Source organism: Chiloscyllium plagiosum, unplaced genomic scaffold, assembly GCF_037043375.1.
Source record: "Chiloscyllium plagiosum isolate Xiang-an unplaced genomic scaffold, Cpla_swu_hap1 HiC_scaffold_9, whole genome shotgun sequence".
NCBI classification, from domain to species: Eukaryota; Metazoa; Chordata; class Chondrichthyes; order Orectolobiformes; family Hemiscylliidae; genus Chiloscyllium; species Chiloscyllium plagiosum.
Window position 1 is genome coordinate 117,339,856 of NW_028270147.1, and position 26,450 is coordinate 117,366,305.

At 45.6% G+C, this 26,450-nt stretch overlaps 1 pseudogene and 1 gene segment (V, D, J or C); one reads left to right on the forward strand and one right to left on the reverse strand.

Moving 5' to 3' along the window:
- LOC148149271 (centrosome-associated protein 350-like) overlaps window positions 1-26,450 on the reverse strand; it is a 1,440,514-nt pseudogene that overhangs the window by 922,023 nt on the left and 492,041 nt on the right.
- LOC148149276 (Ig kappa chain V region Mem5-like) lies at window positions 8,246-17,367 on the forward strand. The segment is given in 4 exon segments: window positions 8,246-8,324; window positions 8,511-8,809; window positions 9,353-9,386; window positions 16,545-17,367. Coding segments are annotated over 4 exon segments (711 nt in total).

Below are 26,450 nucleotides of genomic sequence, written 5' to 3' on the forward strand. Positions count from 1 at the left end.
ATGATTCTAACCACCTAAAAATCAGCAAATTACTGATCATAAACTAAAGACGGTACCCTGATTGAACTGTAAGAATAATTGGAGTTGTCTTGTAGTGTTGGTTCTGAAACCAAACATTTCAGTTAGATTCTGTGTATACTGTAGGAAAGTGAATGTAGTCACAAAGATGGATTTGTACCTATTACCCGGTCAGGAGATTGTATTGATAGGATAGGTAGTGTGTCATTCTTATTCAAAATTGATTTTTTGAAAGTAACGCTAACAACAAGAGCAAAGGAAATTTCTGCCTGTGCTGCATTCTGGATCTTTGTACACAATAGAAAACTCAAATACATTCTAAACATGTTGGGATGACAGGGTAGAGACTGACAGCAGAACTGAAGAAACTTAGTTTTATTAGGGAAATGGCTTTGGAAAATTTATGGGATTAAAATCTGATAAAGCCACAGGGACCAATAATTTACACCTCAGCTTACTTCAGGAAATGTCCGAACATTTTGGAAACATTGACGTTCAAGATTCTATACATTCTGGAACAGTTCCCAGTGACTGGAGAGTTGCTAATGTATTGTCATTACTTAAAATGGGAGGGAAAGAGAAAACTGGGCATCTTCGACCAGTCAGTCTGACTTTGGGATTGGGGAAAATACTCAAGTCCATTATGAAAGATTTAATCACTGAGCACGTGGAAGACAGTGCAGGGTTAGACAGAGTCAGCATGGTTTGTGGAAAGGGAAATCATGCTTAACAAATGGACTGGAATTGTTTGAGGATTTAACGAGTGAATTTGACAAGGGGAAGCCAAGGGATGTGGTTTATTTGGAATTTTCAGAAGGCTTTTAATAAGTCCGACAGAAGAGATCAGCATATAAAATTAAGACTCATGGGACTGGGAACAGTGTACTGACACGGATGGAGAACTGGTTGGCAGGCAGGAAACGAAGCGTAAAAATAAACTGGTCTTTTTCTGAAAGGGTACCACAGGCCTGGATCTAGCTATTCACAATATTTGTTCATGGTTCAGAGAGGGAACTTAAGAGTAATATCTCCAAATTTGCAGATGACACAAAGCTGGGTGGGAGGGGGAGCTGTGAGGAGGATGCAGAGATATCTCAGTGCTATTTAGAGATGTTAAGTGAGTGGCAGTTAAATGTGAGATTAACCAGTTTAGTAGCAAAACCAGGAAGGCACATTATTATCTAAATGGAATAGATTGGGAATGGGGAGGTGCAATAAGATTTGGGTGTTCATGTATGCCAGTCACTGAAAGTCAGTGTGCAGGTGCAGCAGGCAGTGAAGAAGGTAAATGATATGTGTTACCTTTATAGTGAGAGGATTTGAGCGCAGGAACAGGGATATCTTGCTGTAATTATATGGGGCCTTAGTGAGACCACACCTGGAATATTCAAATCAAAACTGGTTCAGTGACAGGAGACAGTGGGTGGAGGCAGAAAGTTATTTGTGTGACTGGGCCCAGTGTGCAGTGGGATACCACAGGGATCAGTGCTGGGTCCCTTATTGTTCAGGATATATTGAAACAATGAAGATGAGAATGTGAGAGGTGAGGGGTGGGGGTGAGTGGATGATGACTGAGTTTGTAGATGACACAAGGTTTGGCAGATGGTTAACAGTGAGGAAGAAGGTCTTGGATTACAGGAGGATCTAACTGGATTGGTCAGATGGGCAGATAAGAGTCAGATGGAACTTACCCCTGATAAATGTGAATTGATGAACTTTGGAAGATATAACAGATGAATAAGGTATTTATGAAGTCATATGGGACACTTGCTTTTATCATTTCAGGTACAGATGACTAGACCAGGGAAGATATGTTGGAGCTGTACAGAACTTTGGTTAGGCCACAGTTCAGGTCACCACGCGATCGGAAGGATGGGATTGTACTGGAGGGGGTGTAGAGGATAGTGACCATGAAGCATTTCAGCGATGAAGAGAGGCTGGATAAGCTCGGGTTGGATTTTTTGGACCTGATAGAGGTATATAAGGGTATGAGGGGAATGGGCAGATTTAATAGAAAGCAGCTGTTCCCTTTACTTGGAGTTGGCACACATCCAATGTGAAAGACAGGAGCTTTAGAGGGGATTTGAAGAGCAGGTTTTCACTCAAAGGCTGTTCCGGTTTGGTTTGCATTGTTGGGAAGGTAGGTGAGGTGGCAAATCTCACAACCTTTAAAAAGTACTTGGATGAACACTTAAAATTTCATAACATTTAAAGCTATGGCCCTTGTGTTGGAAAGTGGGATGAGTGTAGGTTTAGCGTGGTTTGGCTAGTACAATTTCAATGAGCCAAAGGGCCTCTTCCGTACTGTCTGATTTTATGATTGTATTGTGTGCAGTTTTGGTCTATTTATCTGAGGAAGGATGTTCTGGCTGTGGAGGGAGGGCAGTGAAGGTTTTCCAGACTGAATCCTGGAATGACAGCACTTAGATCTGAGGAGAAATTGGATCAGTTAGGATTATATTCACTGGAGGTTAGAAGATTGAGGGGAGTCACATTGAAAACTACAAAATCCTAACAGGACAAGGCAGGATGTTCCTAATGACAGGGGAGTCCAGAATCAAGGATTATAACTTAAGGATATGGGAAAGGCCATTTAGGGCAGAGGTAGAAAGTTTTTCATCCAGTGAGTTGGAAGCCTGTGGAAGTTTCTGTCCTTGACAGCAGTTGACCCTAAACCATTAAATGTTTACCAGAAAAAGCTAAATATAGCTCTTCGGATGAAAGGGATCAAAGGTTATGGGGAGAAAGCAGGGACATGCAACAGAGTTGAATGATCAGCTGTGATCATATTGAATGGTGGAACAGGTTTGAAGGGCTGAATGGCCTACTCCTGCTCCTAGTCCCAATGTTTGAGAAACTGTTCGGCAACGTGGAAATATATTGAACTAGAGAAAAGCAATTGCCTTTTTTCAGGAATTAGTGTGGAGGTAGGAGACAGAGAGGAGAGATAATGTGTGTGCTCGCCAATGAGCAAGATGTGAATAGTGGTGTCCCTAGGTCTCTGTGCTGGGAACTCAGCTTTTCACAATATTTCTCAGTGACATAGATGAAGAAACAGAGAGCCATGTATCCAAGATTGCTGACCACACTGAGTGAGGCAGCTAGGAGGAGATTACAGAAATAGGGAGGATAGAAGGACAGGGAGGGTTTGAGAACAAGAATGAGAATTTGAAAATCGAGGTGTTGTTGGAGGGGGAGCCAATGTAGGTCAGTGAGGACGGTGAGGGATGGGATGGGATTTGGTGCGAGTTTGGATACGGGCAGCAGAGTTTGGGATGAGCTGAAGTTAACAGAGAGCAGTGGCTGAGATGTGGCCCAGGACAACATTAGAATGATCACGTTTGGAGTCCCAAAGCAACGGCTGGGATTTTCAGTGAGTGATCTCTGTGATGTGGAGGATTTGGGGCTCAGATCAGCCTCAAAGATGAGGCCAAGATCGGAAGGAGTCTGATAATAAATAAAAGCTGAAAAAGCTGCAGATGCTGTAAAAGAGGAACAAAAGCTGGAAAAGCTCAATAGATCTGGCACCATTTGTGGAAAGAAAGCAGAGTTAACATTTTGGGACAAGTGAACCTTCTCAGAACTGTTCTGAGGAAGGGTCACTCGACCTGAAAGGTTAACTCTGATTTCTTTCCCCAGATGCGACCAGACCTGCTGAGATATTCTGTTTTTGTAAAGAGTCTGGTTGAGCAGCAGACAGTGCTCAGGGAGAGGGATGGAGTTTGTGCCGGGAGCTGAAGAGGATGGCTTTGATCTTCCCAATATGTTTCACAGTGAGCCTGGCTCCTCAGTCCTGACTGCTCTTAGCAGCTGTGATTGTCACTGATTGGACACTTATTATTAGAGATTCTGACCACAGCAGAAAGCCCCAGTGTAAAAAATAACTGCAAAGGCTGTCAGATCGCAAGGTTGAAACTTCACCAAAAGAGGAAGTGAAAGAAGGAGCTCAGAGCAGCTGGACGTTTGTTACGGAAACGGGAGAAAACTGTGAACCGTCTACACTCCCTGGAATCTGACAGCACATAAGAACATAAGGGCTAGGAGCAGGAGTAGGCCGTCTGGCCCCTCGAGCTCGCTCCACCATTCAGTAAGATCATGGCTGATCTTTTCATGGTCTCAGCTCCCCCTACCCACCCCCTCAATTCATTTACTTAATTCATTTACTGTTCAAAAAAATTGCCTGTCTTAGTTTTAAAAACATTTACTGAGGAAACCTCAACCACTTCGCTGGGCAGAGAATTCTATAGATGCACAACCCTCTGGGTGAAGAAGTTCCTTCTCAATTCAGTCCTAAATCTGCTCCCCCTAGCACAGGGGGAGGCCATTCAGCCCATCATGTCTGTGAGTGATCCAATTAGTCTCACTGCCCCCCTCTCTCTCCATAACCCAGCAAATCTTTCCTTTTCAGCTCAATCTCCAGTTGCCTCTTGTCGACCTCGGTCCACAGCAGAGACTGGGTTTTAAATTGGCACTTCATTCATTCATTGGGAGGCAAACTGCCTGGGCTGGGAAATGGAGCTCAGGACCCTGAACATTCCCTCTCCCCTCCTGAGGGGCACTTGAAGATGAGGTATAGTTCCATGGAGCCATTCTGTGTGTAAAAGGCTGGAGCTTGCCAACAGGATATTCAACAGCAGGAGCCATCATCAGTTTGATTAATTCTGACCACACCCACTCTCCAAACATTTCAACTCATGAACAATATAAAATTTGTCCATCTCTTTCTTGGTGTGAGACAGGGAAGGGACCACTCCATTTCAGAAAATTTGAAATTTCTGGAGCATAGATGGAGGAAGCTGGGAAAGAACATCGGAATCATGGAGTTTGGAGGTGGGATGAGCAGGAATTAGGGTTTCCGTGGTCAAGGGGCTGATGTAGTGCAGACACATACAATGTTGTGGATATTGAAATAAGAGACCTATGTGATGGAGAGGATGTGGGGTTTGAGGCTTCGATATTGGAGGGTCCAGTGGGAAAGAGGCCCATGCTCACTGCTGTCCATTGGACATTCCAGTGGGCTGGAAGCCCATTTTTATGGAATCTGTTGGAGGTTCCAATTGATTCCAATGGAATTGGAATGTTGGCATTTCTTGCCGCAATTGGAATCTTGGTATTTATTATAAAAGGACTGGATTACAGAAATAAAGAAATATTGTTACAATTCTATGAGGCATTGGTGAGACCACATCTGAAGCATTGTGTCCAGTTTTGGTCTCCTTACTTGATAAAGGATATGGTGGCACTGGATGCAGTTCAGAGGATGCTCACCAGACTGATTCCCGGGATGAAAGGGCTGTCGTACAGGAACGGTTGAATAGCTTGGGCCTGTACTCACTGGGAATCAGTCCCATGAGGTGGGGATCTGAGTGAGCTATATAAGATGCTAAAGCGGATTGATAGGGTTCAGACATGGAACAGATGTTCTCTCTTGTGGGCCAGTCTCGAACAATAGGTCATAGATACAGAGTGATAGGAGCTTGGTTCAACACTGGAATGAGGGGAAACTACAGGTGGCACAGTGATGCAGTAATTAGCACTGCTGTTTCACAGTGCCAGGGACCCAGGTTCGATCCCACCCTGGGCAACTGTGTGGTGTTTGCACATTCTCCCTCTTGCTGCATGGGTTTCAGCTGTCTGCTCCTGTTTCCTCCCACTGTCTAACGATGTACACATTAGAAGGGTTGGCCATGCTAATTTACCCATAGTGTCCAGTTAATTGTAGGCTAGGTTCATTAGTCATGGAACATGTAGGGTTACAGAAAAAGGGTGGGGGATGGGTCTGGGTGGAATGTTCTATGAAGGGGCAATGTGGACTTGTTGCACTGAGTGGCCTGTTTACATACTGCAGGGATTCTGTTCTATTCTAACTATTTCTCTCAGCGTGCTGGAATTCTGTGTAAGTCACTGCCCCAGAGCGCAGTGGAGGCAGAATCATTCCACAGATTCAACAAAGAAACAGATACCTTTCTGATTAAAAGCAGGATGATGGGCAATAGGGAGTAGTCTGGAAAATGGAGATGAGGATAAGATCAGCCATGATCATGTTAAACAGCAAACGGGCTCAGAGGGCTGAATTACCTATTCCTGCTCCTCATTCTGAAGTTCCAAACTTGCTCTGGCAATGTGATCCATGTTCAATGGGTCTGTTGGAGGGTCTAGTTGTAAGAAGTTGCATGTTTAATGGTCTCTATTGGAGGGTCCAAGTTTGAAGCTGATTCATATTTACTGGTCTGCACTGAAGTATTCAATGAAATGTAGGCCTTTCTTGCCTGATTTGTATTGGAGGGCCAGCAGGAATAAGGTGCATTTTTTCTCGTCTCTGCTGGAGTATTCAGTGGGAAACGTATCCATATTTATTGGTCTCCGTTAGACTGCCCAGTGCCAAAGAGGTCCATGTTTAATGGTCTCTACTGGAGAGTCCAGTGGGAATGAATTCCATGCTTACTGGTCTCCATTGAACAGTCCAGTGGGGCATGGATACCGTGGTGAGTGTGGGGCTCATTTCCTTTCTGATGCAACTGTGTGAAGGTCCAGCCCTCATTCCAGTAAAACTTGAGCCTGACTATGGAAGGGGAAGGAGAGGGGAAGGGATTGGAATATGTTGTGAAAAGACAGGATGGGTCAGTGGGCCAGAGCCTGTCCTGTCCCTCCAGTTCACACTGATGGCCTGAGGATATCCTCTCTCTGCTGGGCCTTCATGGAATGAGGTTTGTGTCCAAACCAGTCCCCAGTGAGAATAGGCCAACAGCACAGAACTGCCCTTCATTTGACAAGAATCTGTCTGTCTTCCTGAGAGAGGCCAAACCCTGGTTAGTGTGGGAAATGGGGCTTTATTCCAGGAAGAGCCATGAGGTCAAGGGTTAACATCCATTAGGGGCAGAGCAGAGGGAGATTTACCCTGTATTTAACTGTCATCAACAGGGACATTGTGGGAAAGACAGAGAGAGGGTGAGAGAGTGAGTGAGAGGGAGAGAGAGAGGGAGATAGAGATAGTGGTGTTGAAGAATAGAGATATAGAGAGAGCCAGATAGGGTATGAGACAGTGTGACTGAGAGAGAGGAGAGAGAGAGAAAGAGACAGAGTAGGTATGAGACAAAGAGTAATGAGAATCAGTGAAAGAGAGAGAGAGAGAGAGACAGACAGGTAGGTTTTGGTCGCCACATTCTGGGAAGGATGTGACTGTACTCGAGAGGGGGCAGAGCAGATTTCCCAGGATGCTGCCTGGCCTGGAGGGTCTGAGCTATGAGGAAGGATTTGAAAGGCTGGGATTGTTTCATTTGGAGCAGTGAAGGTTGAGTGCGGATCTGATAAAAGGCTATAAGATTATGAGGGGCAGAGATAGAGTGGACAGGAAGGCAATTTTTCCATAAGTAGAAGGATCAATATCCAGTGGCAGAGATTAAAGATAACACAGACAGAAAAAGATAGAAACAGGGAGCAGGAGTAGTGTCAGTGTTAGGGTTAGGGTTAGGGTTAGGGTTAGGGTTAGGGTTCGGGATTGGCCCTGTGAGGCTGCTCTGTCATTCAATATGATCATGGCTGATCCTCTCCTTCAATGGCAAGCTGGATTAGTGTTGTTAGATCATTGATGACCAGCACAGACTTGTTAAATGCTGTTCATGTCATTGAGTTTCCAATTGAGAGAGGGACAGAAGACAGAGAGAGAGAAAGAGAGAGAGAGAGAGGGACAGAGGGAGGGAGAGAGAGCAAGTGCACATTGTGAGGTTGAGTGAGAGAGTGTGAGGCATTTAACTGCTGCCCCAAAACTCAGTGTTCCATTATCCTGGAATAACGCCTGCTATAGAGATCAGTTAGAGAGTGACCAGAGGGAAGGAGTGAGACAAAGAGACAGTGGAGTAATGAGAGATTGAGGGTACAAGGAGAAAATGAGTGAGATAACAGGTGGAAAGATAAATGAAGGAGAGGAATGGAAGATAAGGGATGGAAAGAGAGCAACCAACACAGAAAGAAAGGGAGATAATCAGAAAAAGAGGGAGTAAGTCAATGAGCGACAGGAATATATTCAAGCAAAAAGTGAGAAAGAGGTAAAAGTGAAAAGAGATGGAGGAAGTAGGGAAGGACGAGAGAGAGACAGAAAAACAGGCAATGTGAGGGGCTGACGTGGCTCTCTCTGCCTAATGTCATTTACATACTGAGGAACACCCAGTCAGACTCTCACAGGCTGCAGCTTTATAAAGCAGAGCCCAGTGAAGGGAGAGTTTATCAGGAACCAGGCACAGGGACAGGAGCACACACCATGATTTCACACATCCAGCTGATCTGGCCCCTGGCATTCTGTGTCGCAGGTACAAATCTCTCTCCTTCCACCTTGAATCTTTAGCTGCTCTCCATTTCACTCCAATTCCACTGACTTGTGATTGAAGGGAAAATGCTGAAACCAGAGGAAAGCTCAGTGTCTCCAACAATCTCTCATTTGACAGGCTCTTTCTGTGACAGTTCTGACTTCACTGTGTTTCTCTCTGACCCCTCAGGTATCAGTGGGGACATCACCATGACCCAGTCTCCCCCGGTGCTGTCAATGGGACTGGGCCAGACTGCAACCATCACCTGTAAATCCAGTGAGGATGCTAGTGATGATGTTGAATGGTACCAGCAGCGGGAAGGACAGAAACCCTCTCTCCTGATCTACGATGCAACAGCTCGATTCACAGGAGTCTCCAAGCGATTCACTGGGAGAGAAGTGTCCAGCACACACTTCACCCTGACAATCAGCAACGTTCAGAATGAGGATGTTGCTGATTATTACTGTATGCAAAGTCAGAGCTTACCTTGGCACAGTGATACAGAGTCATACAAAAACCTCAATACACGCAGTTCCACCTCCTGTACTGACACATCCCACAATTACATATATTTAATATATAATAAAGAACACACACATACACCTCCTGTATTGACAGGTCCACATTTATAGATAAATGGAACTGAACAAATTACCCCATGCCGGGATTGTCACTGTCCACTGCACACTCCAGTCTCTGTGGTGTCCACTGCTCACTGAAGGCCTCAAGTTTCCCTCTTACACTCCATGGCCACATGCGAAGAGCAGCTGCAAGATTTAACATCAAAAAATAAAGTTCACAAACCGCCCGAGCACAGCAGGACACAACCCAGGGAGAGAGTGAGAGAGAGAGAGAGCGAGTGAGAGAGATAGAGAGAGAGAAAGAATGAGAAAAACAGAAAAACATGAACGACAAAAAGAAGGTGAGAGTAAGTGAGAGACAAAGAGAGACAGGGAGAGAGTGAGAGTGACGGAGGGAAGCAGAGAGCAGAGGTTATTGTACAGCCTCTGCACTGGGAAGTCTCACTGTGGCTTACGTTTGGTAAAGGAACCAAGCTCAGACTGAGTAAGTAAACCTTTACAATACTTAAACTTTCTAAAACACAAATGCTGAATTGTTGAAGGTGTTAGTGGGGAGCTGCGGTGAATGAAATGGTTGATTGGGGAGCACTGTGTTTAACAGGGTGTCCAGCTGTATTTCTTTAGTTCCATTGCCCCCTTTAAGCAGCAAGATATAAGTCAGTCAGTTTTACTCACTGTGTGGAAGAGCTCTGTCCACTTGCAGCCTGTGGTCCCATTCCTGCAGCATGGAGTGAAATCAGTGAGCAGCCTCCTGCCAGTCTCAGTGTGACGGACACGGGGCAGAGTTTGATGTGAGCTCTGGCTCCCTGTCCCAGTCTCTGATCTCACTGACCTCAGCAGCAGCAGCAGCAGCAGCAGCACAGTGAGACACCGAGCTCCCACCTCCCCCAGCTTTAACTCTGCTCAATCACACAATCACAGAATTGCTACAGTGCACACGGAGGCCGTTCCGCCCATCCTGTCTGGACTGGCTCTCCGAATGAGCAATTCACTGAGTGTCATTCTCCTGCCTTCTCCCTGTCACCCTGCACATTGTCCCTTTTCAAATAACAGTCTCATTCCCTTCAGAATGTTTCAATTGAAGCTGCCTCCACCACACTCTCAGGCAGTGCATTCCACACCTTAACCACTCGCTGGCTGAACATGTTTTCCCTTCATCTCACTTTTGCTTCTTTTACCAATTATTTCCAATCCATGGCCTCTCCCTCTCAATTCTTTCTCAGGTGGGAACATTTTCTCCTGGTTTACTCTGTTCAGACCCCTCCTGATTTTGAATTTCTCGATCAAATCTCCTCTCTGCCTTCTCTTCTCTGAGGAAGACAGTCCCAACTTCTTCAGTCTATCTTCATAACTAACGTCCCCCATCCTCGATGGGTCAGATAGCCCACTCTTACTTAATAAATAAGAACATTAGAAATAGCTCTTATTTCTAATGCCCGGGTTCAATTCCCGCCTCAGGCGACTGATTGTGTGGAGTTAGCACATTCTCCCCATGTCTGCGTGGGTTTCCTCCGGATGGTCCAGTTTCCTCCCACAGTCCAAAGATGTGCAGGCCAGGTGAATTGGCCATGCTAAATTGTCCATAGTGTTAAGTAAGGGGTAAAGGTAGGGGTATGGGTGGGTTGTGCTTCGGCGGGGCGGTGTGGACTTGTTGGGCCGAAGGGCCTGTTTCCACACTGTAAGTAATCTAATCTAATCTAGTCAGGCTTATAATGTCCCATCTCTGCCTCCCTCCTTTCTTAAACATGGATGTTACATTCACTATTTTCCAGTCTTCTGGGACCACCCCTGACTCCAGTGATTTCTGAAAGATCACAGCCAATGGCCCTACAATTACCTTCGCTATCTCCATCAGAACTCTGGGGTGTAGTCCATCGGGTCTGAATGATTTATCCACTTTCAGACCTTTCAGCTGCCTCAACCCCTCCACCTTAGTGATGCCCTCTCCACTCACTTCTGCTCCCAACTCTCTTGAAGATCAGGTGTGCTGGCTGATATTTTAGTAACATGGTTAGCCACAGGTGAGGTCCCAGAAGACTGGAGGATAGCGAAGACTGTGCCATTGTTCAAAAAGGGCTGAAAAACAAATGCCTGGGAATTATAAGCTTAACATTTGTGGTGGGTAAGTTGTTTGATAAGATAAGATACACATGCATTTGGAAAGTGTGGATTTGATTCGGAGTTTGTGAGTGGGAGAATATGCCTCACAAATTTGTTAAGGTACTTTGATGAATTGACCAGGAAAGTTGATGAGGGCAGGATGGTAGACGTGGTCTATATGGATTTCAGTGAGGCCTTTGATAAGCTTCCACATGGTAGGCTGTTGTGGAAGGTTAGATTGCATGGAATCCAAGGCGACCTGGCTAATTGGATACACGATTGGCTTGATGGTAGAAAGCACAGGGTCATCGGGGAAGAATCCTTATTGTACTGGACGCCTGTGACTAGTGGAGTGCCTCAGGGGTCAGTGCTGGGCCCATTGCTGTTTGCTATCTATATCAATGTTTTGGATGAGAATGTACAAGGCATGGTTAGTGAGTTTGCTGATGACACTCAAATAAGCAGCACTGTGGACAGTGTGGACATTTATCAGAAATTGCAGCAGGACCTTGCTCAGCTGGGGAAGTGGGCCGAGAAATGACAAATAGAGTTTAATACAGATAAATGTGAGGTCTTGTATTTGGGAAATTTAAAGAAAGGTAGGAGTTTCATGATGAATGATAGGGCCTTAAGGTAAATAGTGGAACAGAGGGTCCTTAGAATTCAGGTAAGCAGTTCTCTGAAAATGGAGTCACAGTAAAGAGAGCAGAGAAGAGAGCTTTTTCTGCAGTGCCCTTCATCAGTCAGGGCATTGACTACAGACGTTGGGAAGTTATGTTGCAGTTATACAGGACATTGGTGAAGCCATACTTGGAATATTATGTTCAGTTTTGGTCACCTTGTTACAGGAAGGATGTTATTAACCTGGAAAGAGTGCAGAAGAAATTTGCAAGGATGTTGCCAGGATTCAATGGTTTGGGTTAAAGGGAGAGTACTTTTTTCTTTAGAGTGTAGGAGACTGAGGGAGGACCTCATAAGATCATGAGAGGCTTGGATAGTGTGAATTTTCCCCAGGGTTTGTGAATATGGACCAGAGCGCATCAGTTTAAGGTTAGAGGGGAAAGAATAAAAGGGAACCTGAGGGGCAACCTTTTTACACAGAGGGGTGTTCGCATATGGAATGAGCTGCCAGTGGAAGTGGTTGAGGTGGGTACATTAATAACATTTAAAAGGCATTTGGACAAATACAGCAAAGGAAAGGATTCAGAAGGATATGGGCCAAGTGCAGGATTAGGGTAAATGGACATTTTGGTTGGAATGGACCAGTTTGTTCCAAATGGCCTGTCTCCATGCTGTAGGACTCTATGACATTGTTATGGACCAGACCAGACCCTTCGAAACATTTTGAGAATGCAGCCCAGACCTTACCTTTTCGAATTGTGTTAAGCAAATGTAACCTGGATATTCCAGGATTGATACAACTGGCCAAACCACTCAGTTTGAAGGAAAAGAGAATTTATTTACACACAATCAAAAGAAAACAAAATTTAGAATAACTTAACTATTTGAAAACCCAACTGATGAGAAAATGTAACTTGACAAAGAGCTGTTCCAATTTGCTGCAACAGCCTTGGCAAAAAGGTAAATATAAACACAGGGGTTCTTACATGAGAGGAATTTCAGACAGTGAGTCCACTGGAAAATGTTGAATTGGGGAACCTTTCTCACCAGCAGCTTTCTTTATCCAGGAGCTTCCAACCGACTGTTTGTCAAAAACAGCAAACTGGAAGAACTGGCCACTCTCCTTTTATTGGACAAGTGTTTAATATAAAACCTAAAAGCCTTTTCCCTGACTGCTGCCTTAGGCAGTATCTGTTAGCCATGAGCAAAGTCCCTAACCCAGACAAATTGGAACCTCTGCCTTTATAACCCCTCTTGAAAAAAAATCAAAGGACAACTCAACCTTGTGAAATGAGCAGCATTGTCACACCACTGTGAAAGCTGATTTAAAGCACCGATGCACTTCTTCCACCATTTCTTTGTTCCCCATTACTATTTCTGCCTTTTCCAGTGGTACAATTTCTATTATTGACTCCCTCTTGCCTTTCATATATCTAAAGAAAACCTCTTGCAATATTCTTTTATGTTACTAGCTCGCTTACCCTTATATTTTATTTACACACCCACCCTTACTTTTCTTTAGTTACTCTCTGATGTTTTTAAAGGCTTCCCAATCCTCTGGCTTCCCAATAATCTCCACCACATTGCATATTTTTTCTTTTGCTTTTATGCTGACCCTGACTTCCCTCATCAGCCATGGTTGCCTTGGCCTCCACTCAGTATCTTTCTTCTTCCTTGGGTTGGATTCCTGCTCTGCCTCCCAAATTACCCCCAGAAACTCCTGCCATTGCTGCTCCATTCTCTCTTATCAACTCTGGCCAGCTCCTCCCTCATGTCTATGTAGTTACCTTAAGTTAATTGCATTACTGGTACCTCTAACTCCAGATTCTCTGTCACAAACTGCAGGGTGAATTCTGTCATATTACGGTCAATGCCCCCAAGGGATTCCTTCACCCTAAGTTCCCTAATCAGGTCTGCTTCATTAAACATCACCGAATCCAGAATTGCCTGTTCCATAGTGAACTCCACCACAAGCTGCTCCAAAAACCATCTCATAGACATTCCATTAATTCTTTCCCTTGACATCCCCAAACAACTTAATTTTCCAGTCTACCTGCATATTGAAGTCCCTAATGACTATTGTAGCAGGGCCTTTATTACATCCTTCTCTATCTCCTGATTTATTTTGTTCCTCATATCCTGACTACTGCTGGGGGTGGTGGGGGGGGGGAGCTGTGCAAAGTTCTCATCATGCTCTTTCTCCCTTGCAACTCCTCAACTCTACCCACACAGATTGAATGCATTTCAACTCTAAATCCCTTCTTGTGATTGATCTTATTTCATTTCTTACCAATAAGGTAACCCCACCCCCACCTGCCCATCAGCATGTCCTGTCAATCGGATGTGCATCCTTGAGTATTTCATTCCCAGCCCTCAACCCCTTACAGCCACGTCTCTGTGATACTCAAAACATCATACCTGACAATTCCAATCTGCGCTACAAGCTCATTTACCACATTTCGGATACTCCCTGCATTCAGGTACAGCACCCTCAGTCCTGCATTGACTGCCCTCCTTTTCATAGTTGTCCCCTTATGCACTATGCCTAAAATTAATTTTCTGACCCTTTCCATAATCTATGTCCTATTAATTATTCTGGGAACTTTATTAACCTCTCCTGAGCCCTGCGTCACTTTAATGATTTTAGAGTCCTTGGGAACCTCAATTTGTGGCATCAGTCTGTCTACCTTATTCCGAAAGCGTTATCATACAAAGACTTTAAATTATTTCTACTGTCAAGTTCCCCTGCACTTCTGTATTGCCTTGTTACAATATGACATTCACAAATTCTGATCCTTCCTTTTATTTTCTGGTAACAATCAAACCCATCACTAACCACGAATCCCACCTTCTCCTGTGCCTTTCATTTTCTCACGTTCTGTGCAAGCGAACCCATTTGCTTTCTCTTTGGGTTGACTTCAGGTCAATATTCATCCCTGAAACATCACTGAACATGCTTCATAATTTAATTTACGATTGTGCGATATTGTTGTGTACAAATTATGTTTTCTGCATTAAACAGTGACCAGTGTTCAGACAAGTCCCTCACTCTCTGTAAATGCTTTGGGAGAGCTTGACGTACAAGTCTCTCTTTTGATGCACTGGGAGCCTTTCAGATATCAGAGATGCCATTCCATGACTCTATTAGACAGACAACAGGACTGTTTCCCCTGGTGGCCTGGTCAATATTGATTCCCTATTTAGCATCACTAAAAACCTGATCCTCGATTCATTGTCACCCAGCTCTCTGGGATCTTGCTGAGCACAGTCTGGTGGAAAGAGCCACGCGACATCCTTAGGTGGAGGCAGGTGCAACATAAATGCAAGTCTTTTTTTGAGGTTGGAGTCTCCTGAACCTGACCCTTGCCCATCGGATGCACGCTTCCATCTTCCAGGGAACATGGGATCATTAAGAGCAATGTCACTGTCTGATCCCAAGACACTGAGACTCTTTGAAGCCTCACCCTTGACTTTACCCCAGTGCTGAGCTGGAAGATTTGAAACAAAATCTAGAACGTTCTACATGTACACCCAACGTGACTCCTTCCTAAAGTGTGCTGATCCAACTCTGCTCCAGTGTTCTTAGATAAACTTCTCCCGAGCTGTGAGTGATCGGAGGTTTGTTAAAGAGGTGTCGAGCTCCACCCCACATACCAGCTCTTGCTCCATAGCTCTGGAGGCTTTGGTGTTCCAAGTGAATATCCAAGTGTTTTTTCAATGTGATGAAGGTTTCTGCCGCACTCACCCTTTCAGCTAGTGAGGTCCTGATCCCACCAGCCACTGGGTGAAAACAATTACTCCTCAACTCCCCTCTAACCCTGCCCCCAATTCATTTCAATCTCTCCCCATAGTTATTGCCCTCTGTGCTGATGGAAATCAGTCCTTCCTACCCACTCGATCCAGACCCCTCATCATTTTACACACCTCGATCAAATCTCCCCTCAGCCTCCTATGTTCCAAAGAAACCAGTCCCAGCCAAACCAATCATTCCTCAAAGCTAATACTCCTCATTCCTGACAAAATCCTCCACTGTCCCCATCTCTAGGGGAATCACATCCTTCCTGCAATGTGGTGACCAGAACTGCACACAGGTCTCTCATTATGCTCTAACTGGGCTTCATTTGAGGTCAGAAGTCACACGACACCAGGTTATAGTCCAACAGGCTTATTTCAAATCACAACCTTTCAGAGCACTGTTCCTTCAGCACTGAAGTCGCTTCACCTGAAGAAGGAGCAGCGTTTCAAAAGCTCGTGATTTTAAATTAACCTGTTGGACTGTACCCTGGTGTTATGTGACTCCTGAACATGTCCACCCCAGTCGGACACCAGAGCCTCCACATCATATCGATAGTTTCACATTTTTGCTGAGACCCTCTCTTTGGGAATGCCACTCTTACTCTTTTGGGAAAAGATTCTGAATGATCTCTGTCTCTGTCTCGTCCTTGGAGGCCTCCCACTGCCCTGTCACTGATCTCCCATCAAGTCGATGGTTCCAGTACACTTTTACCAAATTACCACACAGTTTGGTAAAATGGGTTGTTCCCAAATGAAAACTTTTACACTTGCTCCATGGTTCTCCATTTCCATCCCTACTCTCAATCTCACTGAGTTCCGATCACTGTCACTAAAATGCTCCCACATTGATAGCCCTTCCAGCTGCCCACATTCATTCCTTAAATGATGGTCCAGGACTGACCCATCTCTTTCTGCTGCGTCACCATCACCTTCTCAGGGACAGTTAGGGATGGGCAGCAACTGGCTCTGCCAGTGCCGTACATGTCACAAAAAGCAATTTTTAAAATGCCAGTGCTTTTGTCAGGTATGCTCGGTACTGGATACAAATGTTCAAATGTTTTACCAGTTCAGAGAGTTGATGTACCTTCAAAAGGCAGGGATTAAAATTGTTTCTCTTGTCTTTCAGGCCGTGAGAACTCTCAGCCCAAGCTGACCCTGCTGCCCCCCTCCCCGGAGCAGGTCAATGCTAAGGGCACTGCCACCCTGGTGTGCCTTGCCAATCACTTCTATCCCGATGAGCTGGAGGTGCAGTGGAAGAAGGACGGTGCAGTCATTTCGGACGGGGTTCAGACCAGCAACTACCTGCGAGCTTCGGACAGCACCTACAGTGTCAGCAGCCTGCTGACCCTCTCTGGATCTGACTGGGAGTCCAACGCTCGCTTCTCCTGTGCCCTCACCCACGTGACCCTCCCCTCTCCCCTCAGCAAGAGCATCAGGAGATCAGAATGTGTGTAGAGTGTTCAAGACAGTCCACAGAGGAGACACAACTTTAAATAGAACAGGGCTGAGCTGGCAGGACAAAGGCCATTGTCAGCACTGAATTTCAACTCTCTTCCTTCTCAGGACTGGCTCAGAGACATTTCTGAGCTTCAGGGATTAAGGCAGGTCATTGGGATAGTGTAGAGAAAACCTTACACTTTATCTAGCCCCATGCTTTCCCTGACCTGGATGTGTTTGATGGGGACAGTGTTAATTTGCGATGTCAAGTAAAACCTCTCGAAGATGCTAAAGACTGTCAGCTGTGCAAAAACAATGTGAACCTCAGAAGTCTCTGCTTCAGTAATACAGACCTCCTTCCTGCTCAGCCGCCAGTTCCAATTTAAGGTCTTGTCACTGTTTAAAGGGACAGGATTCTCAGGTTATTGAGAAAATCTCCACAAGTGTTTTCCTCAAGCTCCATTGTGGCTGTGAATTTGTGCAGCTTCCTCTGTCTGGGCTGTTAATTGCTGACTGTTTGCTGTCAATGTCAATCTGGAAAAGGGAATAAAGATGAAGAAGATTCAGTCTCTGTCTTGTGTGTGCTTTGGAAATGGCCACAGCTGAGTCCTCAGGGATAGGTGTATGAAGTGAAAAGCCCCACCCCCGCAGGTATGGAGCAGGAAGAGGAGAATAGAGGGGGCAATGGGGAACACAGTAATCTGATGGGAATTCCCCTGAACACCAACACATCCTTTCAGCACAGCAAGATCCCGAGCCAAGCAGTTCAGTTCGCAATTTGACCAGCAGGATCTTGCTACCCAGAATAACGATACCACAGGGTTTGCAAAGTAAATATTCCATGCAGCATTTGATTCGTATTTGGAGAGAATATGCAAAATCCACAGAGATATTCACCTGAGGAAGGGATCGAACCTACGTCCCTGGAACTATGAGGCAGCATTGCTAATCACTGAGCCACCATATCACCCACTAGACTGATTTGATCCATCCCTGGTACAAAATATTCTTTTGGCAATACCCCCTTCACACCAACCCATCCATCAGGGACAGCAAGATCCTGAGCCAAGCAATTCAGATCAGGGCCACTTGGGACACTCTATTGATCAATATGATCAGCAGAATCTTGGAACTCAGAATAACAATTCCACAGGGTTTGGGTAATAAATATTCCATAAATTAGACCTGGGTTTTCTTTACTCTTCAAATGAGATGGAATTGCCCCGTGTGTCCCTGGAGTCAGATTGAGAATGTTAAATCTGGGAGTCACCACTGGGGAGGACAGTCAATGATAAACTGGTTCCACTTTCTGCTATCATATTCTGTAGTCCCTGGGCCATCTCAGTGACAACCATCCAGGGCTCAGGGTGGATTCCAGAGCAGCTCATTGTCCTGACTGTTGTGTTCCTCAGTCCACACGTGGCTCCAGCAATCTCACTCCATGATTCTCGTATCAGTGGGAACCATGGGGCTGAAATCTTACGCAAACAGAATCTCACAGAGCGGGGAGGCTGCTGGTGGCTCAGAAACCCCTTGGATTCAGTCCTAGATTCCACCATGGCTCTTTCATTCAAACACAGCATTAACACATTGACACCACATTCAGAGGGCAATCCTGAGATGAGGCAAGTTTGGTTCTTGATTCCAGTGTGAGGAAATGGGGGTTGGGTGTGAAATGTCTAGTCTGAAACTGGTGGGGGTACTTTATAATGAAGAATAGAAACTGATGTCAGGATAAAGTCAGGTTTTGATGGGAGTGAGGAATATCTCAGTGATCTGTCTCCAGAATCCACAGACTACACACATCCTTCTGTCAGACCCTGAAGTCTGAGAAAGCAGCTCATCGACATCCATTATTTCTCCAACATTCCCAGAAAAGGTGAAATATTCTCTGTCTGAGTGATTCCCTGGAACAGGGCATTTTAAAAAGGGGTTTGGGAAGGGAACTGTTGACTCTCAATGACAAAGCCAATGGAAGGATGTGGAGCTGGCTCTGTGAAACGTTAGGGCACAGAGGATGACACCAGAAGCAATTCAATGTTGTCACTCTCTCCTTTGGTAATAATTGGTTTTCCCTCACAATTTGCTCTCTTGTATTCGATCCACTTGTCCTTCTTGCTTTGCTTCTTTTGACTTGAGTCTGTGGGTAGTTCCATCAAAAGCCAATCTCCTCACACTCATCCAGGCCCCTGAAGAGATTGGTTAGAGAAGACTGGATTACAACAAGTGTCACAGGTATTTCATATTTTACCTCATTGAATCAAACCATTGAGCCCATTAATCTTCAAAACAGATTCCAGCATTAAAGTCACATTTGTTGGTTGTAAAAGTAATGTATTTCTCGGTTGAAAGAAGGAAGCTTCAGACTGAGAAATGAGCGAGCTTAACCCAGATCCTGAGCATTGGCAAGTGGAACTAGATTGCGTTGGGATATCTGGTCAGCGTGGACGAGTTGGACCGAAGGTTCTGTCTCCGTGCTGTACATCTCTATGACTCTAATAGCACAACAGAACAAAGTGATATCAATTAGTACCAGTATAAATACAGGGCAGCCTATATCCTGCAGTTGGCACTCAGTGCAGCTGGCACAGAGGGGGATGCTGGGAAGTTTGGTCAATGTGGGAGTTCGGTGAACTGATTGTCACTTCAGCTGATGAGAGCCTGCACATGCACTTGGTTTGAAAATAGCAAATTAATAAACAAGGGGACAGGAGTCTGTTGACCAGATCAGCTGGGAAGAGCTTTGTGTAAGGAACCATATAAATAGTCTGCTTAGGAAACCTCCATTAGGGAAATTCAAGAAATGAAAAGCACTGAAACATTGATCCAGAGACTGAGGACAATTACTAGTTGAATGAAAGAATTGATTTCTTTCATTTGTAAGTAGAATCAGCATTTGTTCATTAAACTGAAATGATTCAGGGTAAATACATCTGTAGTGACTGTATAAAACTACAGCAACTCCCACTCAGTGGTTTGGATTGGAAACTGAGTTGTAAGAATCCTGATACATCAGGGAGGGGCAGAGATACCAGGAGACTTTGTTCCAGATGGAAGGTGTAAGCCTCAGGACTGGGCAGTCCAATTCCATGTTAGTAAGGGGCAGGAAGGTATGACCCAAGAGGGGGTCAGATAAGGGTTTGGAGAATACAGTGGGACAGGAAAACTCCCCACTCTTCGAAACTCCAGTGAGAACAACGCCAGCCTTTCCAATCCTTCCTCATCACACAGCCCCCTCGTACCAGGGATCAATCGGGTAAAACTCCTCTGAAACACTTCCAATGGATTTATATTCTTTCTGCAATTAGGGGACCAAAAGTTCATACAAACATTGAGATGTCCAGGAAGAACTGAAACATCACATTCTCACTTTCAGATCCCTAATCACACCTGCTCTTACTCTTCACCAGCCTTGTTACTGTCCATCTCTCATTGTCATGTACACAGTGGCACTGAGCTGCCTTCTTGAACCGCTGCAGTCTGTGTGCTGCAGGTAGACACACAATGTCCTGAGGAAGGGAATTCCAGGATTCTGACCCAGTGAAAATGTAGGAACAGCGATATATTTCCATGTCAGACGGCTGAATGGCTTGGAGGGGAACTTGCAAAGAGCGGTGTTCCTGTGTATCTGCTACCATGTCCTTCTTGATGGAAGTGGTCATAGGTTTGGAAGGTGCTCTCTCAGGATCTTTGCTGAATCTCTGCAATGTATCTTGTAGATAGTGCACACAACTGTTACTGAGGGTCAGTGTGGAGGCAATGGATATTTGTGGATGTGGTACCAACCAAGCCGGCTGAAATTTGATAAACAAAATGTAAAAAAACAAAATAACATAAAACAGTTTAAAATTAAATAAAATCATCAAAAGCTGTGGTGTCTTTTTGATAAAACATCACTGAATCCAAAACATTATTCCCTCCTCTCTCTGAAGCGGCTCCACCTGTTCCCTTTCTCCACCATCTTGTTTTATTTGAGATTTGCAGTATTTTACTCTTGTATCTGTTTTAATGCCATTGGGTATAAGAGAAGCATTGGTCAGCACACTGGGGAGATTTTCCCTGAGATGGTCACAAAGTCTTTATATTCACATCGACCTGAGAGGGCAGTGGTTTAACCGATCATCCAGCAGATGGCGCCTTTGCCTTTGCCAGCCTCAGAATCGTGCTCCAGTGACTGGAGTGGGGCTTGAAACCTGCAGGTTCAGGTGATGGTGTTATCACTGAGGCCGTCTATTCTTTCCTGGCATGTGCGTGTCACTGGCAAGACCAGCAGTTTTTCTCCATCCCTAACTGCCCTGAAACTGAGTGGCTTGCTCGGCCTTTCAAATGGCAGATAAGGGTTAGCCACATTGCTGGAGTCCTGGCAGAGTCAGACATCTACAACAGGTCTACATGAACAAGGCCCTTTGGCCCAATGAGCCAAAGCCAGTCAAACAACCACCTCGCTATTCTAATTCCATGTTCCAGCACTTGGCCGTAGCCCTGCATACCTTGGCATCACAGCTGCACATCGAAATACTTCAATGTTATGGGAGAGCTTCTGCCTCAACCATTCTTACAGAAAGCGAGTTACAAATTACCACCACCTTCTGCACGAAAGTGTGTTTCCTCATATTCCCTCTTAATCTTCAGCCAATTCCCTTAAATCTATGCCCACGGTCATTGATCATGAAATAACTCCACATCATCAAGTCACCCTTTATTTACACATCAACCGTCCTTGACTGTAATGTTAGAGTTAGGCACCAGAGGCACATGGTCCCTCACACTCAACCTGTTTGATGTCAGTGAGTAATCTCCCTGTTATATCCTTGTAAAGATTTGAGCTTTTCTTGTCAAATTCCTTTGGGATTTTTTAATGGCACGGAATCTTCCACACACTCCCATCTCTCTTGATGCTCACCCTTGTCTGGTTAATTCTTCCCATTTCCTTCTCTTCTTTCAGTTCATTCCATTTCAGTAAAGTCTGTGATATTTCCACGGAGGATGTGTACTTGAAACCGCCATAGAGAAGCTCCTATGAAGAAGCACTTCAATAGAAGGAAGGCTGATATTTGCAGGAAGCCTGGACTGTGCCCTTGTGTACCTTTTCCACACATTTCCATGTGATCTGTCAGCCTTCTTCAACTCTTCCCATTTCCTCCAAATCCAGTGGGTGGCCATGGGTCCCAGCTATGTCTGCTTGTTGGCGGCTACATCAAACAACACCTCACCAGTACATGCACAGGCACCGTTTCCCAAACCTCTGCCATTACATCAGTGACTGCATCAGTGCTGCATCCTGCCCCCAGGCTGAACTGGAGCAGTTCATTGACTTTGCTAACAACTTCCAACCTGCCCTTAAATTCACGTAGTCTATCTTGGACAAATCCTTCTCCTTTCTTGACCGCCCCATTTCCATCTCCGGTGACAGTCTAGGAACAGACATTTACTGTAAACCCACAGACTCACACAACTACCTGGACAACACCTTCTCCCAACCAGTGTCCTGCAAGAACACCATCCCGTTTTCCCAATTCTTCCATCTCCGTCACATCTGCTCGAATGAGGAGATGCTCCACTCCCAAGTGTCCCAGATGTCCACCTATTTTGAACAATGTACTTTTCCCACTTCTGCCATCCAGACAGCCCTCCACCGTACCTCCTCCATTCTCTGCTCCCCAAATCTAAACACCCCCCTCCAAAATGCAGGGGGGTGTTAACCTTACGCCCCACCAATCTCCACATCCAACGTATCATCCTCAAACAATTCTGCCAACTCCAGCTAGACCCCACTACCAAGAACACCATCCCCTCCCCACCCCTGTCTGCCTTCCACAAGGACTGTTCCCTTTGCCAATCCTTGGTTTTCACCACTCTTCATACCTACCCCCTCCTCCCCCAACAAAACCCTGGTACCTTCCCCTGCAACCGTAAAAGATGCAAAACCTGCCGACACACCACGCCTGTCATTTCCATGCAGGACCCCAGTCCTTCCAGGTGAGACAGAGGTTCACCTGCCTCTCCTCCAACCTAGTTTATTGTACCCAATGCACCCGCTGTGGTCTTATCTGCATCAGTGAGACCGAACATAAACTAAGGGCATGTTTTGCTGAGCATCTCAGCCATGCTCACAAAGGCTGACCTGGCCTCCCAGTCACTGCCTATTTCAATTCCCCTTCCTATTCCCTCTCTGACATGACCATCCTCTGCCTCCTCCATTGCCACAAGCAATCAGACTGCAGGTTGGACGAACAAATAATTATCTTTTGCCTGGGGTAGCTTAAACCCAGAGGAATCAACATTGAGTTCTCCAATTTCAAAAAGCCTCCCTTTCCCAACTTTCAACTCCCTTTCCTGTCCCCCTCCTCCATTCTATTCCACTTACGGACCCTCCCTTCCAGCCACTAAACGGATTCATTCATCCCATCGACCAACCACTTCAAACCCTCTACCTGTGTTCATCATTCAATACCGACCACTCCACCATTCCCCTCCACCCGCCCAAACAACTGATCCCACCTTGATTTGCAGCTTCCCCTACCCCCACCTACAGTTCTGAAGAAGAGTTATACCCGAAATGTTGACTTCTCCACCTCCAGATTCTGCCTGACTTGCTGTGTTCTTCCAGCCTCCTGCAAGCCTCCATCCCAGCCTGATAACCATCTCGGACATTGGAAGGAAATGCCCAGGGAGCAGGTTAACATGGTGCAAAAAGCCTTTCAGCTGAAGCTTCAGTGTTTGCATTCAGTCTGGATTTTCACTTGCTCATTGCTCCCCTTTTACATGAGAATGGAGAGAGAACTCTTGTTGGTGCAGTGTTTTTTTTAATCGTCCCAGGATATTTAAAGCTGCGTGCGCAGTGCAATCCCCTTCACAAGACAAAATGCTGAGGTCCCAAAATCAGCAAATGAATGATGAGACAAATCCGTTTTGGTGGCATTAGATGAATTTTGAGCAGGATACCCGAGGGAATCTCTTCAGAATGGGATCTTGTCGAGCTTCCTGAGGTGGAGGGATTGGGGTCGGGGTGGTGCTGGTGGGGCTTTAAATGAACATCCCATACATAACATGGTGCAAGAGTTCACTGCAGCCTCAGCCTGGATTCTGTGCTCTTGTTTCTGAGGTGCCTTTCAATCCAATGACCATTTTGACTCTAAAGCAGGAGCATTGCCCATGGAGCCACGGTCAGTAACAATGTAAACTGTGTAGCTCTGAAAGCCTAAGTCTGTATTTCAGCTCAGAAGGATATCAGCTCATTCATCAAATCTGTTTCTGCCCCTCTGCAGGCTGACCAGGCTGCCGGTGCCTTTCCAACACTCACGTTTCCCCATGTGCCACAGCTCATTCTCCTGAGAGATAGTTTACTCGGAGTCGAAAAGTGTGGTGCTGGAAAAGCACAGCAGGTCAGGCAGTTGTGCTCAGGCCGAGGACATGACCTTGTCCCTCTGTCAGATCCTCTTCGAGACACTCATGGCTCACCACCGCCCTCTCCAGGACAGTTAGGGAAGGGCAACAGCGAGGGTGGAGATGGGGACGCGAAGCCGCAAGTGCTGTTCTGTGCAGTTTGGGGGCCGTTTGTTCGGTCTTTGAGTGTAATTCATTTTGTGCCTGATCCCGGTGTCAATCCGAAGGGCACTCCACCTTTCAGTCTGACAAACCAGGGTCACCCATGTCATGGCACTGCTTCTGGCCGAAGCTCCAGTTTTTCAAGAGATGAATTCAAGCCTCAGCAGTTTGATCATTTTAATTTTACATCATTTCTCCTGATTTCTCCTGGGATGGGGCGGGCGTTGCCTTTCCCTAATTGTCCTGGAGAGGGCGGTGATGAGCCATGTAATATCTGGGAAGGGAGGCGCTGGAATCTGTACAAAAAAAGACATGAAAATCAATGTGATGTTCACAAATGTTCTTTCGGCGAGGGAGCCCGGTCTGGGACTCCTGCCCCAATGTGACATGATCCATTTTTAATGACCCCATGATCTGGCTCAGCAAAGAACTTAGTCCAAGCAACTGGGGGTGGGCAATAATTATGAAGCTCGCCAATGATGAAGCAGAAATCATAATGAGAAGGAATAATGCAGCTCCTTGCTGTCTGCCTTTTAGCCTCTGAGCCACCACACTCTCACCGTTCTGGGTCTCTAATCCTCTAACATTCATTCATTAGAGTGTGGGAATATACGAAGGGGTTTTATTTTGAACTATAGGTCTCTTTTCTCCGTGACTCTCTCCTTTTCAACCCCCTACAATCCTGTCACCAGATGCTTGTGCTGACAGCCTTGTTGTGCAGAGTGAAAGCTCTCGGTGTTCTCTGAGGCCTCACTGCCTTGTGTCTGTCTCCACTGCAACATAAGACAAGTGACGTGTTTCTAAAACCCTGTTAAAATTAAAAGCCAGCAAAGAAAAAGACTGCAACAAGAGTTGAGTTGGTCTTGTTCAAGAAAATAATTTTCATTTTAAAATTACATTTTTGTCAGTGAGTGACAAAGGGAAGATGGGGGTCCCGGATTGCTGCAGCCTCTGCCAGAACATAGGACCCAGGAGCAGGAGCAGGCCTTTTGGGAGCTGCTCTGCCAATGAAGAAGATCACTGCTTATGGTCTCACCTGCACTTTCTGCTTCCCCACCCCGTCCCATTATCCTTAATTGCCTTGTTCATCAAAAAATCTGTCTACCACAACCTTGAGCCAACTCTATGAGTGAACCTCCATTCCCATGTAGAGAAGAGACTTCCACAGACTGTCAACCCTCAGCAAGAAAACCCCTCCTTCCTTTTCAATGGGAGACTGCTTTGTGTTAAACCGGCCCTCCAGTTCTCATCTGCCCGATAACAGGAACCACCCTCTCAGTATCCAGCCTGTCATGTCACCTTCGGATCAGAAACTATTAATGAGAGAGAACAGGTTACATCAGCGAGACTTTTCCCCAGAGATGATGAACAATGTTGATGTAAATTGCTTTCTCCAGTGCCAGAGTCCAGAACAAGAGGGTTGTTAAAGTTGTAATTCAGACGATTTCAGGAAAAATTCCTTCCGACAGAGTGATGGAAATCTGGAACCCTCAATCCAAAATAAAAAGCTGTTGAGGTTGGGTTTCAATGTTCATTTACTCAGGGCAGTATGGTTTACAGGACAAAGGGAGAATGTATTCCAGGTCAGCCATGGCCTGATTAGCTGGGGAACTAGGTCAAAGCAACTGATTGGTCATTCCCACTGGAATCCACTGGAATGACTACTGGTGTGTTTGCGGCTAATGGAAGGAGTCATTACCCATAGTCTTCAGCAGCTGTGCAAGTCCTCCATAGTAACTAGAAAGCAGCTGTTTCATTGTGCCCGAATAATACAAAGTCAGAGGACACACAACACCAGGTTCTAGCCCAATAGATTCATTTGAAATCACAAGCTTCCAAAGTGCTGCTCCTTCAACAGGTGTACCCCAGTCCACCATCGGCATCCCCACATTACTGAACAGTCCAAATAAACTGGGGCTCTGTGAGGATCTAACCGGCTGAATCTGTACAAACGAGGAGAGAGAGAGAGTACATCTTTTGAACCAGGATACCTAATTGCACCACAATGAAAATGCTCTGCATGCTATGATATATCAAAAAGAAGTAC